Here is a 20,177-nt window from a genome sequence, read left to right as displayed (position 1 = left end):
TCCCAGATAACTTTACTTGGTACCTACTTCTCTCTCCCTCATTTTCTTAGTTTACTATCTCAGCTGTTTCTCCAGAGCCTGTGGCTTGAGTGAAAAAGATAGGCAAGCCTCAGCAGCAGAAGAAAACTTGCAGTTCAGGAGCCACAGAGGGTATGTCATGTTGGCTGTATAGAGATGCCTCTTCTAAATTTTACATACTGCTTGTTTGATCATCTTGATTCACTTGTAAAAGATATATGAGCTGATCCAAGTTAGAAGACTTTTAAGTGCTTCCCTTACTCCAATAAAACTGGATGATGCATACTGCCACTAAATGCAACAGCAATTTTTCATGTAGACATCAGCACTAAAACAAGTAGGAACCATTGATCTGAATAACAAGGCTAAATATGTTCTTGGACCAATAAAGTTTCCAAAATATAAACCGTGGCAAAGATTACAGCATACACTCTGTTATTCATCCCTTCTCCTTTCAGTGAATTTAAATGCCTGCAGAAAGCACTAGAGACTCTAGCACTCCAGCCACAAAAAGAGGCTGGTACAGCTCAGCCAGCCAATGTGTCCTGACCTGCTTCAGCATCAGCCCCAGGGGTAGCCTCTGAACCCCGAGGCTGGTCAGGACCCAGGAACAGCATCTGTTCAGAAGAGCTATCAGCCAAGCCAGAGTGGCTTCAGTTATGTTGACATGTCTAATTATAAACTAAGCAACTACCTTATTAATTTGCCCAACAGCCATGAGATGGCAGTGTGACCTGAGATGCTTTAGAAGCTGCCGCTGAGAAGAGCAAGTCCTGTGCCACAGCAGATGCCTGAACCACAATTAACTCCTCTATCATCACTCATAACTGTACCAAGATGTGCTAGCACAGCTGTAAGATAACACGTAATTACCATGGGCTTAATTATGGCTTCTCTGAAATGTCACATGGTATTAAGTGGCAACTGTATGAAATAATAGTTGTCACTGTTCTACAATGAAGTAAATCTCTAGAGATGTGCTTATTTTGAGTCAACATGCCTTTAAAATTAATCTAATACATAAAGGAAACTAAGTAAGTGTTTACAGAGGAAGGCTAGAATCAGTGTAAACGACAGCCTACAAGAGAAGAGAAACTTAAAGGTGACAATTCCTATATCAGAGACATGGAACAGCATACAACTTGATGCTTATTTGTGTTCTGGCATCTCTAGTTTGCAATACTATGAATGTACACAACCAAATACAATTTGCAAATCCCAAGCTACCACCATTTTTGAGGACCAGTGTCTAGGAACAGCCACATACATTCCTGCTGTTGGGTCTGGATGTCCAACATGCAGGGGAGAGGCTGCCAGGTTCTGTTCATCTTGGTATCCATAACAAATCAGTAATAACACTGTGAAAGAGTCATCACTTCTTGAAAAGGCAAATTAAAAAAAAAAAAAAAAAAGTTGCTCAATTTAGCAAACTCTATTAAGTGGTTTTTTTTTGTTTGTTTGTTTTCTTTTGTTTTGTTTTTGTAGCAAAGCTATGAATGCAGAGAATAGAGGAATTAGAGGAGAGAACCAGATACAAAGCACTATGTAGAAAAGAAAACATTTTAGTATAACTCATGGAAAGAGGGACTATAAATGGCAGAACTAAAAGTTGGAAGGATTTTTATATAATAATTTATAATACATTTGAAATAGTACATTGCCAATAGACATCAGCCTAGGCACTGAAATAATACAGAAATTCTAAGAAAGCAACACATTTTTCATTTAAATTAACAATGATTAATCCTTAAGACACTGGAGGATGCTTGGTAAACATTGTCATCTTTATAAATAGAGCTACACATTTTTGGTTTTCTATACACGTATACGGGTCCCCAAAGTTACAAATGTAACGTACTTTTCATGTAAAACTAAAGGAAAATTCAACATAAAACAACCAAATATATTCTCTCACAGCACAATGTTCTAACATTCCAGTTTGGACAAGCCTTGGATCCTCTAAACTTTGCTAAAAAGGCAGCCAAAACTTTGATACAGTCTTTGGCTTTTAGCTACATGTGTCCAAACAAGGATATTTTATAATCAGACGTATTTGTGGTCTAGAGTATATTAGTTTATGGTTGCATTAGCACTCCTATTGGTATTTTATGACACTTCAAGAAACAAAACAAAACAAAAAACATTACTCAAAATAAAGTTTCATTTTTGTGCTTTCTTTGTGCCCTTTATGTATATATATATATATATAAAGCAATGCCTTAGATTCTCTTAAAATAAATCTAGAAGCAGTTAAAACTTCAGTCTGACAAAACTCTTGCACTTAACTATTCATCAACATAATGGAAAAGATGTGATTGTTTATGAGTCATTTATAGAAAGGAAAAAAAATTAAAAAAAATAAATTTGGGAAGTGTTTTTTTGACTTAAAAAAAAAGAATGAAGGATAACTATTATCTCCTTTGTGTTCTTTACTTAGGTCACTTTTTAAGGAAAAAAATGGTTAGTTCTATCCAACGTTGTATGAATGTTATACAGACTATTTCAGTTTGGTCTGCTGTACTTAGGTCATGTTTGACAAAGTACAGCCCATAACTAGTATCTTTCATGTAAAGGGAAAAAGAACAAAAAGAGAAAACATGAAAAATAGCTTACTTGTAAGGATAAGAAAAGAATGGTAAGTGATCATAATGATACTGCCAGAGTAACAGATCCATGCATTCAATTTCCCAAAGCCTAAGAAAACCTATACCTTATATGGAAATCTGAAACTCAAAATCTATATTTTAAATTGCTGTAATGATAGCAATAGCAAAATCCTACAAATCCTTGGCCAGCCAGGAAAGGAACATGCATTTTTTTGGAACCAAATGTACCCATGTGAAGTCTGGTTCAGGCTGCTGATGCATCAGGCATCATGCTGGAAGACACGGTTCTTGTCTTGATTTCAGCCTGGAAATGTCTCGGCTAAGGATGTCTTGAAAAGGAGCAAGAACAAAACTGGTGGATCCTTTCAAAGGAAAAATCATACCACAAGAAATTCCAAAATTATACAGTAAATAAACTTTATTTAATCTCAGCTCCTGTCAGATTAGTGCTGTCGACAGTCAGATCAGCATATGATACAGTTATGTATTAACTATTTACAATTTACAGTAATGTACTTTTTCTCCAGAAAATATAAGTACAAAAGCTAGGAGTAAACAAATGAGGTACTGCAATCTGGATTTATTGTAGGCAAAAGCATATAGGAAATGATCTTTAGCAAACAATCAGAAGATCAAATCGGAAAAGGAGTAGTCAAACAAGTGCCCAGTTCATCAGGAAAATCACCTTAACTGCTATCCATCCAAAAATGTATTGCACAATTCATTCAAAAAATAAAAAAATAAATAGAAGAGACAGAGCATTTAGTTCAACTCTTAAAAAACCCCCAGTGAAATCTGTATAGAGATACAGTAGTGGGCAATTCCTTCCTAGGATAGTCTTTTCTCTCTTTTAAAAAAATAACCTTTAACACAAAATAGAAGACAGTATTCAATAGAAGAGAAAAAAGACTCATCACCAGATAACCCCTGATTAGCGTTTCTTGTCAAGGCAGTTTTAACTATATCCATGGTCCAAAGGTGGTGCTAAGCTTTGGTTCTTGCTGTTCCATTTGTGACCTTGAATAATAGCTTCTCTTCTTGTCCCTTCAAAAGGGGCAACAACGGCGATATGAACGTATTTCTAAGCAGCACTGTTATGAGACATTCTCATCACTATTTCTTCAAGATGGTCGTAGCCATGACTAGAAGAATAAAAAGATAAAAGAAATGAACAAATATTACATCACTGAAAGCAACTTACAAGTGCTTAACACTAAAATAATAATGAAATCGTTGGTTATTGATAGGAATAGGAGATGCAAGAATATCAGGTAAGTCAGATGACCAAATTATTAACTGATTTTGAGCAAGTAATTCCAGTATTTTCAAAACAGTTGAGAAAGTGTGATTAAAAAAACAAAACAAAACAAAACAAACAAACAACAACAACAACAACAACAAAAAAAAAAAGACCTGTAACAAAAAAAAAAAAAGGAGTCTCACTGGAAATAGATAAGTCTACCACAATGTTGCTTTTCAATCCAATGAAAAACTCGGACAAAGCTGTCCTCTCTGCATAAAGCCTGTCATCAAAATCAAAATGAACTAAAATTTTGGGGCTAGGAAAAGGCCTCATCTACCAGGAAAGATCTATTACTTTCACAATGAAGCCAAAATCACCTTAATTTCATAGTTTTATACATGCAAGAATATTATTCCATTTGCTGGCTAACTACTGACATGTCACAAAAATATTTGAAATAAACTAAGAAACTACAATCCAGTAATGGGGGCTGAATGGCTTCCATAAACACTGGCTTAAGATTTGAAGCTGTAATAGGTAATTGCTGACAGTAAGTCAAAAATTATGCCTTCCTGTGAGAGCTATCAAAAATGGCCGAGAACTTTTTATACAGCATTACAGACTGCATGTCAAGAATTTAAATTTCAGACATGCTTTCTGCAATAGTCCTGTAAATAGCTTTGTCCTATCATTACTTAAAATTCAAATATTTTCAACAGGCTATGAAAACAGTTGCTGAAATTGTCAAGAAGTGATCAAGGCTAACAGGCAAACAGTCCAAATGCATTTTTTGTGTGCAATGAAGTGCACTCATTATTGTATTCAAAGTGAAAAGTTTATGACATCACAAAACAAAAACAAAAGTGGAGACCGTGTTAGCTGAGTAGAATTTTTTTGCCTTCAAAACAAAGGTTAGCTTGTGTTATAGGCTCTATTTACATGACTGTAAGAGGGGAAGAAAGGCTGTTGGCTGCCTTGTAAAGGCAATGTTGGATGCCTGGAAGTGGGGAGGCCTAGGCTGGTCCATCCTGTGGCAGGCCAGGAGCATGCGCTGAGCCTAGCGCTGCGGGTCAGCCAACAGCCAGCCAGCTCTGCAGATGCACTGAACCAATTCCCGGCACCTCTGCAAAGCTTTTCAGCCGCAAAGGATGAAAAGGAAAGTTATACTGGCCACATCCTACAAAATCCATCTGAAGAGTTTCTTAAGTATAGCCAGCAGGACGAGGGAGGTGATTGTCCCCTTGTAATCTGCTCTGGTGAAGCCACACCTCGAGTACTGCATTCAGTTTTGGGCCCCTTGCTACAAGAAGGACATGGAGGTGCTTGAGCAAGTCCAGAAAAGGGCAACAAAGCTGGTGAGGGGTCTGGAGAACAAGTCCTGTGAGAAGCAGCTGATGGAGCTGGGGTTGTTCAGTCTGGAGAAAAGGAGGCTCAGGGGCGACCTTATTGCTCTCTACAGCTACCTGAAAGTATGTTGTGGGGAGCTAGGGGTCAGCCTCTTCTCACAGATAAGTAGTGGTAGGACTAGAGGGAATGGCCTCAAGCTGAGCCAGGGGAGGTTCAGGTTGGAAATCAGGAGACATTTCTTCTCAGAAAGAGCAGTCAGGCATTGGAACACATTGCCTAGGGAAGTGTTGAAAGAAAGGTTGGACGTGGTGCTGAGGGACATGGTTTAGTGGGTGACATTGGTGATAGGGGGATGGTTGGACCAAATGATCTTGGAGGTCTTTTCCAACCTTAATGATTCTATGATCATGCACCATTAAACAACTCAAAATGTAATCCTGGCCAGCGCAGAAAGCGCTACCTGCTACTTGCATGTTCTTGACCACTACTGTGTTCATGTTGCTTGTTTATTAATCTTGTCAGATGCAACCTTTATCTTGAGACACAAATCAACTGTTGCTTTTCTGTAACACTACAGTTAGTTTCGCAGTTTAATCATGAAAATAGGTAAATGAAACTTTCCAAAAAAAGGACAATAAACTGAAAGCATAAAGTTCCACAAATCTTTCTCCCTAATCTCGCTGCTCTATCTGCTCTTGATGCCAAGCCAAAGCTCTGATTCAGAAAGGTACTGATGTTTAAAAGTAATCATACCTAATTCCTCTACAAAGAATATTTCACTTATCTTTTTTCAAATAATCAATTCTTGTACTCATAAGATGTAAAAAATCATTTAAAGCAGTACAGGCTCTTTCAAAATCTGACTTATCTATTTGCCTATTTTCAAAAAAAAAAAAAAAAAAAGAAATCAGAAAGTGAATAAAGACAAAACAAAGCCAAGTACAATAAAATTTAATATGACATATAATTTAAAATCTGGTTTTTCCCCTATAATCGAGAGTTTTGAACCTCAATCAACATTTCATATTATTTTTATACCTCAAAAAGATTGGTTTTGAATCAGCATTCACCCTTTTCAATCTTGGCTTTGTAAAGCAAAACATGATTAAAAGTAGAACAAATTTTATCATACACTTACAGGACAAAAACGTTTGAAAATGTTTTTAATGAACACGTGCGTGCAAGAAAAAAAAAAAGAGAAGAATGATTACTACTGTCATACTACAGGTTTCATCTCCAAATAAAACAAGTATGTATTAGTCTTCACTCACCCACATGCTAACTAAGCACAGACTGATGGAATATTCAGAAGATACCACCGCGAGGTGAGGCAAACTACAAAGCCAGGAAGAAAACAGCTTATTGGACTATGTGGTTAATAGTGTAGGTAAGAACTCTGTGGACATCTACTGCTTACAAATGAGATTGCCGCAGTTAGACTATGATATTATGTAGTTAAAAAAAAAAAAAAAGAAGATTAGTGATAAAGATATATTGGTCTAACGTATGTTTATTTACCTTGAAATTTGTTAAAGTTTTCAATAGAAACCTCTTAAACATATGCCCACTGTTTAAGAAAGACCCACCCAGACGTTAAAAGGGTAAGTACTCGTAGAAACTTCCTAACATATGCATGTTTATTCTTTCTCAGTAGCATAGATAATTAGCAATTTACACATTAAAATTTGTTATAAACCTTTTGGCTATAAATGAACATACAAAACCAACTAAGCTTTATGTTAAAAACACACATTCATGTTGTAAGCTTAGACATTTATGAGAACTAAACACTGGGTATTTTCAAATACCAATATCATTCTGGTATTGTGTGGAGAAACACTATGATCGTGTTAGCAAATGTCAGCAAGCAAACCAACCCCAAACATATCTCTTAACGGAATAATTTATGACAAGTGCTCCACTCTTTTTAGTCTTTAACAGAATTACAAAAGACATGCCACAAATATTAATTTTTCCTTCAGTAAACACTTAACTTTGAAATTGAAATTGAAAAAAAAATTACTAAGTCTTTCATCAGTTGCATGCAAAACATGCCCTAATATTTGAGTTTCTATTAGATGTCTAATTTTATCTTTGTGGACTTGGAAAGGAGAAAAATTGATAGGCTAGATCTGAGCCAAGAAGGGACTGTGAAACCCAAGAAGTTTTGATCAGGACATTACATTCTTTCAATTACGATATCCTTAACAATCAAAGCATTTGCAGTCTGCAAAGTAATTCAAAGCATGTTCTAGCCAAAATTTAAACCCAAGGACCAAAACTTGTTGAATGAATTCAAGTTGCAACTTCTCACACTAAATAAAACTTTCAAGTATCTGTTTTAGGAAGACCAGGTTTCAAATACCAAAAAGCTGAAGGGACTGAAAAATGTGGTCTATCTCTCTAACTTCATTTTTAACCAACTCAGAAATACTTCTGAAAAGTATTACTGGAGCTTGCCAAAAGAGAAGTGTGTCTTAAGAAAGCAATAAGTATATTTTGTTGTATTATTTCCGAAGCAAGAATAGTGTTAATTTCAAATAATATGGCAGAGATGAACGTGGTTTAAACAAGAGCTTCCTGAGACCATGCTTGGGATGCACAAGACTTGCTAGAGCTGTACTATTAACAGCATTTACATCATTTCAAAAGTACATTGAACGCTTAAGATAGGAAGACAATCAAGGCTACAAAGTATACAGGAAAATGTTGAAGTATCAAACACTTCACTCATTTGATACTTCAAGCAGATGAAATGGTATTTTTTTACATCCAAATTTTAATGCAACTACAACATGTAGTAGTAGCATTATGTAAATTGCAACTACAAGTGAAAATGTTCACTTTTTTTTTCAATTCTGTTCCTAGAAGTGTTAAATATGTACAAAACGCCTGTAAGAAAAAAATGAATTTTATTCTCTCACTTTAATTCCTAAATGTTTTACTCAGTGACCCACAAAGAGGAGGATCACAATGTTGACTTTAGATACAATGTAGAAAGAGTATTACTGCAGGTTTTGTCTTAATGAAAAATACCTCCGCTACATGAAGTAGTAAGAGTAGACCAAAGAAATGTTTATGCTCATATATTCTTCTCTTCGTGCTCTGCTTCTCAATCCCAAATTCACCTTTGTGGTAAACACCATTGCATTCTATCCCTCACAAAATCCGTGTGTGGGGGGGGGGGGAGGAGGGGAGGAGGTAAATTAAAAGGAATCATTCTCTATTCAGTGTTCAACCAATTTTATTCTCTAATGCATGTATCTTGCATGAATCTGTGCAAATTAATTGTCATCATTTTACTTCTTCCCTCACAGTTGTGCAAGATCCAATATTGCTACAGTACTGCTGAGTATTACTCAGCACTGATGGCAAGACAGAATTGGAGAAAGGGTTTCTGCGCTCTGTTACCAAAGTGCCTAAAATTGTTATTTTGATCTGTCCTTACCAAGAGTGAACCTGACATATTTTGATGTTAAGTACAAAAAAAAAAAAACAAACAAAAAAAACCAACAAACAACTTATTAGGATACTGACATAAAACTAACCTAAATGTATATATTTCACTTTAATCATGCATATCCCAGATGAGCGAGCTAATCAGTTTTCTGTTCTACAAGCAAACATTGCTCTTGCTTTTGTCAGAAATTTTATCCTAGGGCCGTAAAAAAAAAAAAAAATCTCTTTTTTTTCCATGAAAACTGCTATGAATCCACAGAAACTTCTGAGTTTAAGAAACATGAATTTTCTCTCAGACTACTTTTTCAGTATGGAAATTGATCTGCAGAATAGTAGCAGTAACTGAACTTGCTTTGCTCTGTTGTACCACAGCTTTCACAAACACGTTTAAACCAGTGATACGAAATTCTAGCCAAGAAAATATTCTTGGTCTTACCCCCTTTCCCTCCCTTTTTGCTATAAACTCAAACCTACTGCCAGAATTTGACATTCCACTGAACAAGAAAAAGAGGAGGAGATAAGTTATCTTGAATAAGCAAAGGGAGAAAGGGAGACTAAAGAAAGCTTCCAACTTCTTCTTCTTGCTACCTCATCTCTTTTGCATAAATTCACTTTGCTTACACAACTTACCAATGGTCGAGCATCTTCTCGTTCTAGTATCTTCTGAGTTTGATCAGCTGGGAACTTCAGAACTGTTGTTATAACCTTGGCCATTGTCTAAAACGAAACAGATCATCTGTAATCAATTTCATGTGCCCTAAAACGCTTTGCAGTATTTTAAAATGCATTTCGCTTCAGAATACTGGATGCTATTTTTAGTAATGTCAACAGAAAACATATTGAAAAGAATAAGATATAACCATGAGATTCACATCATACATGTATTTGCATGACATCATACATTATGTGAATTACATGAAAACCACGAAGAGTCTTCATTTCACGTTGCCACAAACTGCATCTACTTTAATATGACGTCAGTTCCATTGTATCTGCTTAAACTCCATTAATGAAGAAATCACAATCATAATGTTGCAAATCCTGCTCCTACCACATTTCAACTTTATATGGTGTTCCTGGAGCACATTTGAGGCACACAACACCTGAAAGAGTCCTTATGAATCCAACTATATTCCTATAGTTCAAATATTTTGTAAAGAAACAAAGAAATGAAACACTGAGAAAGCAGATCCAAACGTGAGACATGGAACAGCAGTTGTCTAAATATTTTTAGCGGGTACACAGAATGTCATATTTAAATAGCAAACCATTTAGATAGCCTCAGATGGAGTATGTCAAAATGTCAAACCTTTGTGCAAAACAAGCAATGATTATTTCTCTTTTAAAAACAGATTAGCGGGAACAAAAAGTTCCAAAAGGCACAAAACAAGGTTCTGCTGACTTTTGCAAGAAAGGTCAAAGCAATAACCGCAGTGCAGCTCAAACAGAAGGTGACTGCTACGAAAGCAGTAACTGCTGCTCTTCAAGAATGTGGGTGAGATAAGATTGCTGCTCTGGAGGCCTACTGTTTATTACCAGCACCACATGTGGAGTGAAGAGGGAGACTGCAGTAACAAAGCAGCCGCATGACAAAAATGACCACAGCTAAAAGCAATAGGTAACTCCCTGATTTGCAACAACCGTTTCTGTATATCATTAACTAGGGATAAAAATGAAAAGAAAAAAAAAAGTCCTGTTGACTATTTTCAGTTTAAAAACCTTCTTTTTGACATATAAATATTTTCTGTAATTTAGAAGTGCCTCTACGGCAGTACCCAGATGCACAGAGGAACATGCTCAGCGTCACAAACTGACAACATGCTTTTCTGACTTCATTTATAAAAAAAAATCATCACAATTATCTCGGACTGAAAGAAAGCTCCGAGCTTAGAATCTATTCCTTACGACATCTTACAACAGAGCTACCGAGAAAGCCCTCTCAACAGTTTTCTACAGGACACAATGGCATGCAAACATTAAGAAAAAATCTACAAACACTGCAAATACTGCATGAAAGCACTGATGCTTTAGATGCTATCTAATACCTTATTTCCTATAGATGTGCGTTTTGTAATTCACCACTATCAATGACTTGAAATTTTCCAAGTTCTTGAAGCCATGAGGGAGATTCTAAAACAATTATTCAATATTATTTAAGGAATATAATAACCAGTCTTGTAAGAGATTCTACCTTGCATCCCCATTTCTTTTTCTGAGGTCTATATATTTGGGTAGGCGATCTCCACAAAAAATACTGTTACAATGATATCCATCAGTCTCTCTATAATTTGAGAGGGACTGGTCAAAGGAAGACTCTTCAAAAATCAAAATTGACTTCTATAGAAATATCCCTTGTTATTTCACGATGCACAAAAGCATGTCCAGGTGCCAAAAAAGATCTGCATGAATTTTTCATTTCTGCTGGAGAGCAGCAAAGCCCAAAGCAAATCTGACAGAACACACTTCTACTCTATTCCATTCTCCCCTGTATCAAGCAGATCAAAACACATTTATTATACACATACAATACTCAGACTGACTTTGAGACCTCATAACAGACTCCAAACAGCATAATGAAGTTACAAGTAGAAGAACCTGCCAAAACAGTCCTCTAGGAATTCTGCAAGACGTAATATTAAGTGTGCAGTACAGCTGGACAGTTCAGCTGTTCGCATGGCTGTAGAAAACGTAGTTTTATTGAACCCAATAGTTTGTGCCATGCATCTCCAAATTCAGATATTCTCAACAAGTTGCCAGCTTTTTCTAAGCATGCCATCTTATTTCATTCCATTGGACCTGCCAAGGAAGAGGGAAACAAACAAACAAACAAGATGGGCTGCAGGGAAGGACAACAAAAAACCCCAAAGACACATGTGAACATTGGTCCAACAGTTTATGATGACTGTGACAGGTTGCAGGTTATATAGATTATACATTATGATTCTAATTCCTTATTGTTAGTCTCCAGCACTTCAACACAAGTGATGCACTCGTTCATCGCTCTGCTCGATACAATTCCAGAATCATTTATCAGGCCACATTGATGGCAAAGTGTCCTGTATAGTTACACAGCTTCTGCTGAACTTCTCTCAAAGAAGAGCAAATCATGCCCATTGAGATCACTGATTTCACCGCTGAACCACCTTTGAGACATGGAGTATTTATTTGTACTCCAGAAGGATACCCTGCACAAAGGAGAGCCACTAGAATGATCTGGGGAATAGACCACATATCTTACAAGAGAAAACTAGAAAAAACTGTCTCGCCTGGTCCTGGAAAACCAAAGCGAGGAGGAGGGTATGTCTGCACCAAAGAGGTGTATCTCAGTAGAGATCTTTTAACTCAAGGACTCTGTTGGGAATAAAAAAAAAAATGCTTATCAATGCTTAATGAACACATTTAGACTATGTATTTAAACATTTTATCAATCACATCACCATTGCTCATGGTTCTCCAATTAGCACAGCAGGAAGAAACCAAACAGCTTTCAAGACATAGTTCGGTAAATAAGATAAAACACAATCCTCATGAGAACAGACACTAAGCTCACTTCTACCAGTCACATTTCTAATGGTTGAACAACAAGCACATGGTATCAGCTTGTAAGTACCATTTAAGGCAAAAGTGAAGAAACCATCAAAACGCCTTCATATTTGAATTAGTAAAATCTTAGCTTTCATTCCATTTAAAATTTCCATTAGCAAATGCCAGTACAACTACAGTCTTGATCAGGACTAGACAATACAAGATTTTTTTTCCCATTTTTGTAATATATAAGAACATTTATCTTCACATAAATACTGCTAAGAGGTAATCATATTAGTATGAACACACAACAGAGAGGAATACAATCACATTCAGTTTGAATAAGCTTGTCATTCTCCATCACTTATCTGAATCTAATTTCCCAAAGCTAAAATTTGTAGTGCTTTGAAAGTAGGTTCTTCTGCTTGTTTGAATTAAATGCATCTCCCCATTCGATTATATCAAGTCTAAAACAATGCCTTCTCAAGTTATTGCAGGAACTAAATTTCTTTCCCCTCCCAGGACTCATCTGCTTTTAGGAGCCTGTGTGTAGAAATGTTGTATGGCACCTTCTGGTTCAGTACAGTGTATTCTCCAGGGCAAATAAATATATATTTATTTATTCATATTTGCTTATGTTATGTATTTACTCTTATATGAAAGATATACATATAAGATGGATATATCTTTTCATCTAAGCAACTGAAAGAATGGCAGAAGAGACCTAAAATCAAATTACTTCAGCATGTTTGTTGCTGTTATTGAACAAGTCAGCTGCAAATTTTAGTATGTCCTTGTTGAAAAGGAAAATAAAATCAGTTTTATTTTCCAAAGGCATTTGTGCTATTTTCCTTTGAGGCATGTACAGTAATATTTTGAAGACCAATAAGAAACAGCATTAATGAGTGACAGAAGAGGTTTCAGATAGGTTTCCTTGAATGCAACTTTGCTACTTGCATCAGCTATCTGCAAGAGTCATCCACTGATGTCTCAAGGGTTGGGTGAAATTGAAGCATTGCTGACAAATTCTTTTTAAACATTCTCTCTTGTCTATGTCCTTCACTTCATGAGCTTCAGCTTTGAAGCTCATGGAGCAGATCCTCCTGAGAGTCATCACGCAGCACTTGCAGGGCAAGCAGGCCATCAGGCCCAGTCAGCATGGGTTTATGAAAGGCAGGTCCTGCTTGACGAACCTGATCTCCTTCTATGACAAAGTGACGCGCTGGGTGGACGAGGGAAAGGCTGTGGATGTGGTCTACCTTGACTTCAGCAAGGCTTTTGACACCGTCTCCCACAGCATTCTCCTCAAGAAACTGGCTGCCCTAGGCTTGGACTGGCGCACGCTTCGTTGGGTTAGAAACTGGCTGGATAGCTGGGCCCAAAGAGTCGTGGTGAATGGAGCCAAGTCCAGTTGGAGGCCAGTCACTAGTGGCGTCCCCCAGGGCTCGGTGCTGGGGCCGGTCCTCTTTAACATCTTCATCGATGATCTGGATGAGGGCATCGAGTGCACCCTCAGTAAGTTCACAGATGACACCAAGCTATGCACGTGTGTCGATCTGCTCGAGGGTAGGAAAGCTCTGCAGGAGGATCTGGATAGGCTGCACCGATGGGCTGAGGTCAACTGCATGAAGTTTAACAAGGCCAAGTGCCGGGTCCTGCACCTGGGGTGCAATAACCCCAAGCAGAGCTACAGGCTGGGAGATGAGTGGTTGGAGAGCTGCCAGGCAGAGAAGGACCTGGGAGTGATGGTGGATAGTCAGCTGAATATGAGCCAGCAGTGTGCTCAGGTGGCCAAGAAGGCCAACAGCATCCTGGCTTGTATCAGAAGCAGTGTGGCCAGCAGGGCTAGGGAGGTGATCATCCCCCTGTACTCGGCTCTGGTGAGGCCACACCTCAAGTACTGTGTTCAGTTTTGGGCCCCTCGCTACAAGAAGGACATCGAGGTGCTTGAGCGGGTCCAGAGAAGGGCTGTAAAGCTGGTGAGGGGCCTGGAGAACAAGTCCCACGAGGAGCGGCTGAGGGAGCTGGGCTTGTTCAGCCTGGAGAAGAGGAGTCTCAGGGGCAACCTTATTGCTCTTTACAGATACCTTAAAGGAGGCTGTAGCGAGGTGGGGGTTGGTCTATTCTCCCACGTGCCTGGTGACAGGACGAGGGGGAATGGGCTAAAGTTGCGCCAGGGGAGTTTTAGGTTGGATGTTAGGAAGAACTTCTTTACCGAAAGGGTTGTTGGACACTGGAACAGGCTGCCCAGGGAAGTGGTGGAGTCGCCATCCCTGGAAGTCTTTAAAAGACGTTTAGACGGAGAGCTTAGGGATATGGTTTAGTGGGGACTGCTAGCGTTAGGTCAGAGGTTGGACTCGATGATCTTGAGGTCTCTTCCAACCTAGAAATTCTGTGATTCTGTGATTCTGTGATTCACAATTCAAAAACATAACATCCAGCAACGTACATATTTTTCTTTAATGATTTAAATCAGATGCTATTAAAGTAAGAGAGCCATCCTATGAGCCACAGGCTTGTGGAGATAAGCTAACTAATAATACTTTTTTTTTTTTCTGAGCTGGCATTTATATTTTTAATAAAAATGGAGTTAATATCAAAGTAAGGAAAGGGATAAAAATAAAGAGAAAAAGGGATCCCATAAGGACAAGAAGTCTTGAATAGACCAAGTTTTATTCTGTACACAGCACAATGAGAACAAACCTAATTAACATAGAAACCTGCCTAAAATCTCTCTGCTTAATAGTAGTCCAAATTGAAAGCAGTACTACAAAGAATGGAAAAACTGCAGGGAAGAAAACAATATATTTATCCACATAGCATCTATCATCCAAGAACAATGTTTGTCTTATGACATACCTCTTTTGAACCTGGTCAATCTCTAAGCATCAGTATTGTTATAAGCTATTAAAATCCCAACTTAGGAATGATTTCACAAGCTTGTCAGCATCCAGCAAGAGCCTACTGTGCAGCTTTTCACTGCTTTTAAAAGCAAATTAATACTCTCTAGAGAAGGTATACAGATTTGGGAGCCTTATAAAACATCTTTAAGGAACAATTAAAGAAGTATTTCACTATCTTCAGAGCTACTAACAACCTATTATTTAATGCAACTCTTACTTAACCTGTTTGTGTCAAGATGACATCAAAAGAATACTTCTGCTAATATAATGCATACCAGCACTCAAAGTACACTAAGCTTGACTCACAACAGGGCTTTTGCTAGTAAAACCATACCTACCTATTGAGTATTAGTCTCCATAACTATCTTGGTGAGAGATTTGATACTCCCTCCTTTTCCCTCCCCAGTCTTCTCCCCTTTTGTTTCCCCTATGCTTCATCTCAGCATGCTGATGAAGTTTGTGAAGATATGGACCATCCCTCTTTGGGTGGAATAAAAAAGCTTGTTGAATCCAGTGACAGTAACAGACAACATGTGATGAATCACAAACATATGGTGTTTCAAATCTGTACAGCAAGGGAGCTCAATTTCATTCTAACCCAAATCACATGTCCCTGTATACAAGTTTCCATACCTTAGTCTCACGACCCATCATATACTCAAAGAGCACTTTCCTCAAGTATTCAAACTCAGTAGGCTCTCCAAAGAGAGAAACATCAGTATGGTGAAGGTTTCCATCTGTGTCAACAAAAAAATAAGAGTATATTTATACTGAGAGTCACTGACAACAATCTAAGTTACTCTTAGCCAGAAAGTGACTGGAATAAAATGTAATCAACTAAGAAACACCATAGTAGTGACCATAATTATGCCAAATGCCTAAAACTTACTGAGAGCAATTTACCAAAGCTTAAAATAGAATGGATCAGTACATCTACTTCAATAGACTTTACCATGTGCTACTCCTGAAATTTCGTTTCTTAAATGAAAATCTGTGGATCTTTACTTCTTTACTCCTAACAGATGCACTTAAAATGTTTTTGCTTAGATTGTGTTGTTTTTCTTGATTATGAGTTAATTTCAATGTTATGTCAACACATCTGAATTCAGACATTACATGCATTTAGGTTTCAGAGTAAATGCAGAAAAGATGAACTGATATAATAGAGATTCTGAATTTAAGATAGTCAAACAAGTCTACTTAGTCCTGACAGGCCTCAATTTCTGATTTTCTTGTTTGTTTGTAAAAATGCCTTACTTTAAAAGGATGGAAGAACAGCAGTGGAGAAATAGGGGAAAAGCAGATGTAAGAAAAATTGAAATAATTTCAAGTGTTAATATTTTTTCCAGTATAATACTTTTGATCTGTGTTAGCTATAGGGTTATCAAGGAACCTGTAGAACTGTAGTACTAGACCTGTAGTACTAGACTATGAGACAAACTTTAGCTATCTCACAAACTACACATAAGACAGGAAATAGAGGATACATATGAAGAAACAAAAAGGAGTACACCAACCTATGACCATGACTCTTTACAGGAGTGTTCTTAACAAATATGGAACAAATATCGACTTGTGTTCTGGAACACAAGTACTATGAGAAGCGGCTGATGGAGCTGGGGTTGTTTAGTCTGGAGAAGAGGAGGCTCAGGGAAGACCTTATCGATCCCTACAGCCACCTGAAAGGAAGGTGTGGGGAGCTGGGGGTCGGCCTCTTCTCGCAGATAACTAGCGATAGGACAAGAGGGAATGGCCTCAAGTTGCACCAGGGGAGGGTTAGGCTGGAAATGAGGAGACATTTCTTCTCAGAAAGAGCAGTCAGGCATTGGGATGGGTTGCCCAGAGAAATGGTGGCGTCACCATCCCTGGGGGTATTTAAGGAAAGGTTGGACGTGGTGCTGACGGACATGGTTTAGTGGGTGATACTGGGTGATGATTGGACCAGATGATCTTGGAGGTCTTTTCCAAACTTAATGATTCTATGAAATATGAATAGAGCACTTATTAAAACAAGAGAGGTAATATTACTGTGATCACGACGTCAGGACAAATCCTACAAATCACAAGAAAGATCAGTGAAGTTTAGTATTTGTATTGTTAAGATGCTTCAAGACTCATAAATATATATTAATTCAACAAGAAAAATAGTTCCCCTCCATCCCATTTTTACTGACACTGCCTATATCATTCCCGATGGGGATACAGAAAGCTTAAGAACTTTGATAAAGTGCTCTCGTAACAGTAAGACATAGAAACAGGCATCAAACAAAATGCTACATGATTTGCTCTTTTGAAATCACACACCAACTCTATTACAACAGAAAAGAAAACAGGGACAAGAAGTCATAAAAACATCTTAAGATTGTTTCAAAAAGACTAACATTTTAAAAAGTACTCTAAACCAAAGGGTGTTTTACAAACAAAGAAAAAACTTATGCGACGAAAATTGTATAGATTACCTCTATATGGTGTTCCAACTGATGTGACATAAACTTTCTTCTCATAATTTTTCAGCCTGTCTTCCAGTACATGAATCTGAACAGAGAACAGTCAAGATGAGAACTGGTGCTTTCAAGAAGCTAAAATTCAGCGTAAGAATTTTCAGCTAAATATAATGACATTCTGTTAAAGCATTTGCTCTGTAATGAAGGCAAGCATTAAAAAACATGTGTTATTAAAAACTGTGCCTAACTAGCTAAGAAAAAGTGTGTACTTATGTACTTACATACACGAGAGTATCTACAGCTAATTTTATGAATATATGCATATATATCTATATAGATATGATATATGCATTTTATACACATAAACATATAAGAGGGTTGTGGGTTTTTTTTGCCTAACATCAAAAAATATTTGCTTTATAAAAAGAGAAGAAACAATTTTATGACGTATTTTGTTACATTTTTCATTCATGCAAACATTTTTGATAACTTGCATCAGAAACATCTGGTATTTTCATAGATACAGGATAGAGGAATACTTTCAAAAAGATCTTCTGATAGTATAACACAAAACTATTTTACATGCATACTAGTTCTATACTTCCTGTGTGGAGATGTAATACATCGTCATTTGAAAGGAACAAAACATTTAATATTGCAAATACAAGTCAAAAAGAATACTTTTCCCTCGTTCAAACCTTTACCTGCTCTTTGAGCTCCTGCTCTTTCAACTTTGAATCATTGACTAGTGTTGTCTTCTGTGCCAGCTGTGCCTGAAAGAACAGCCACACAAACAAACTGCTGAAGATATGATAGGTAACTTTTCAATAAACTTTTACCTTTTAATTAATACACAGAAACTTAAGAGTATTCCTAGTTTCAAGTTGCTGTGACACAGCACTATTTAGAAAGCAAAAATCTATAAAATTCAACTTACCTTAAGTTCTGCTATTGTCACCTAGAACAACAACAAAATTAGATGAAAATGCATGTAAGAAAAAAAAAAAAAGAATATATCATTCACTGTATACAGGCTAAAAAAAATAAAAGACATCAACTCACTGATTAACTGATGATAATAAAAACTGAAATTACCCAATCATACATATATTTATAAAAATAATTGTATTATATATTTATAAAAATAATTGTTAAACAGTATTTATGGGGTGAATTATTTGCACATTTACTGTGTGGATTGCACAAATCCATCTATGGATTTGTGCGATCACTTAGGCTCAGGTATGTCCACATCCCTCTCCAGATTTCTCATCTAGCTCTGTAAAGCTGTAAATACTCATTATGTAACAAAATTTGTTTCAGACAAACATATCAAGGACAAGTCATGTAAAAATTAAGAAAGGCAAGGAAATATAACATGAACAACAATTGTTGATTTCAATGCACTTCTGAGTAGAACTAAGAAACGTATCAAATACCATCACTGGTACATACATTTGATGTAAGTTTCATGTCCTATCAGTGAATATGTAATCCTGATGATTAATGTATGATTTTAAATGACTGCATGTATTTATAGTAGATTTCCACAACAAAGTCAGTAGTGGAACACAGTTAATGGAGAAGTCCTAAAGGCAAAAGATTCAAACGCCAGTATTTCTCAGAATCATGGTTAGGGTTTACAGGTCCATTAAGAAGCTTCCTCCATACAAGATTATGCTAGATTATCACCAGCAGGGTGACTATGGTTGATTAAAATTTCTTTTGCTTTTCGTGCTATGAGAACACTCATGTCATGGAATACTTAGTAATATAAAGGGTGTTGTAAGTATACAACAGGGGACAAACATTAGGAGTTGTATTATCTCCTGTCAAAACTAAGAACAGTGAGGTTATCTGTACTGTAAGTTTGTAGTGTCAAATAGTGTCAAATACTTTTTGTGCTTGTTATAAATATATAACAACACAATAGTACGATGATGTAATAATATAAATATTTTTGTACTTGTTATCAAAATGAAAACTAATAATAAGACTAAAACTAATAATAATGAATTTTCTGATCAATGACAACACCTCATATACTTTTCTTCTTCTCAATGCAATAACAAGAAGTATTTTTATCCATCAAAGAATTCCTCAAACTAAAATCTATTTTCAGAAGGACAAAAAACCATGCACCCAACTCTTCCTTCAACAAAGGGTTCTCTGTTCACATCTGATGTACTCAAAGGACTATTTCAATGCAGTTTGGAATTTCAGTTCAAAAAAGTCTCATTAAAAATGACATAATGCAATATCCTTTTGTTCTAAAAGGGCGTCCAGTAAAATCAACACAAAAAAAGAAGACATTTCACACCTACAGATATAACAGTAAACATTAATGTCAGCTCACGTTTTCATGGTTTCGATGCTCCTCTTCTGCCATCCTTTGCTTGTATTCCTTTTGCAATTCTTCTAACTGTGCCTGCAACTCATGAACTTTTGCTGTCATTTCTTCTTCACGAGCCTTCAATATACAGGACAAAATACTGGTTACATAATTAATTATCAGCTAACCACTCAAAACCTAATGTCAACGGAGTGAATGCAATCAAAGAGTTATGCCATACACAGAACAGAGTATGTCTGAAATTCAGTCTAAGGGATAGTACTACTACAGGACTACAGA

At 36.8% G+C, this 20,177-nt stretch overlaps 1 protein-coding gene across 10 annotated transcripts in view; it reads right to left on the bottom strand.

Moving 5' to 3' along the window:
- Nucleotides 1–3,024: 3,024 nt before the first annotated feature.
- The window catches only part of GOLGA4 (golgin A4), a 71,261-nt gene continuing 54,108 nt past the window's right edge, over nucleotides 3,025–20,177 (bottom strand). For 7 of the 10 annotated variants that reach the window (XM_082754917.1, XM_082754916.1, XM_082754908.1 and 4 more), the window contains 8 exons: nucleotides 19,902–20,015; nucleotides 18,483–18,503; nucleotides 18,250–18,318; nucleotides 17,561–17,636; nucleotides 15,735–15,838; nucleotides 9,304–9,390; nucleotides 6,486–6,549; nucleotides 3,025–3,766 (listed from right to left, as the gene is read on the bottom strand). In XM_082754917.1, the coding sequence (XP_082611043.1) occupies nucleotides 6,520–6,549; nucleotides 9,304–9,390; nucleotides 15,735–15,838; nucleotides 17,561–17,636; nucleotides 18,250–18,318; nucleotides 18,483–18,503; nucleotides 19,902–20,015 (501 nt within the window). In that variant the 3' untranslated portion in view covers nucleotides 3,025–3,766; nucleotides 6,486–6,519. The remainder of the gene's footprint in view (nucleotides 3,767–6,485; nucleotides 6,550–9,303; nucleotides 9,391–15,734; nucleotides 15,839–17,560; nucleotides 17,637–18,249; nucleotides 18,319–18,482; nucleotides 18,504–19,901; nucleotides 20,016–20,177) is intronic. The other 3 variants (XM_082754910.1, XM_082754912.1, XM_082754913.1) reach the window with 3 other exon arrangements.

Source organism: Aythya marila, assembly GCF_965140915.1.
Source record: "Aythya marila genome assembly, chromosome: 2".
Taxonomy (NCBI): Eukaryota; Metazoa; Chordata; class Aves; order Anseriformes; family Anatidae; genus Aythya; species Aythya marila.
Note: the sequence above shows the minus strand (reverse complement) of the source record. Positions and strands in the feature narration are given on the sequence as shown.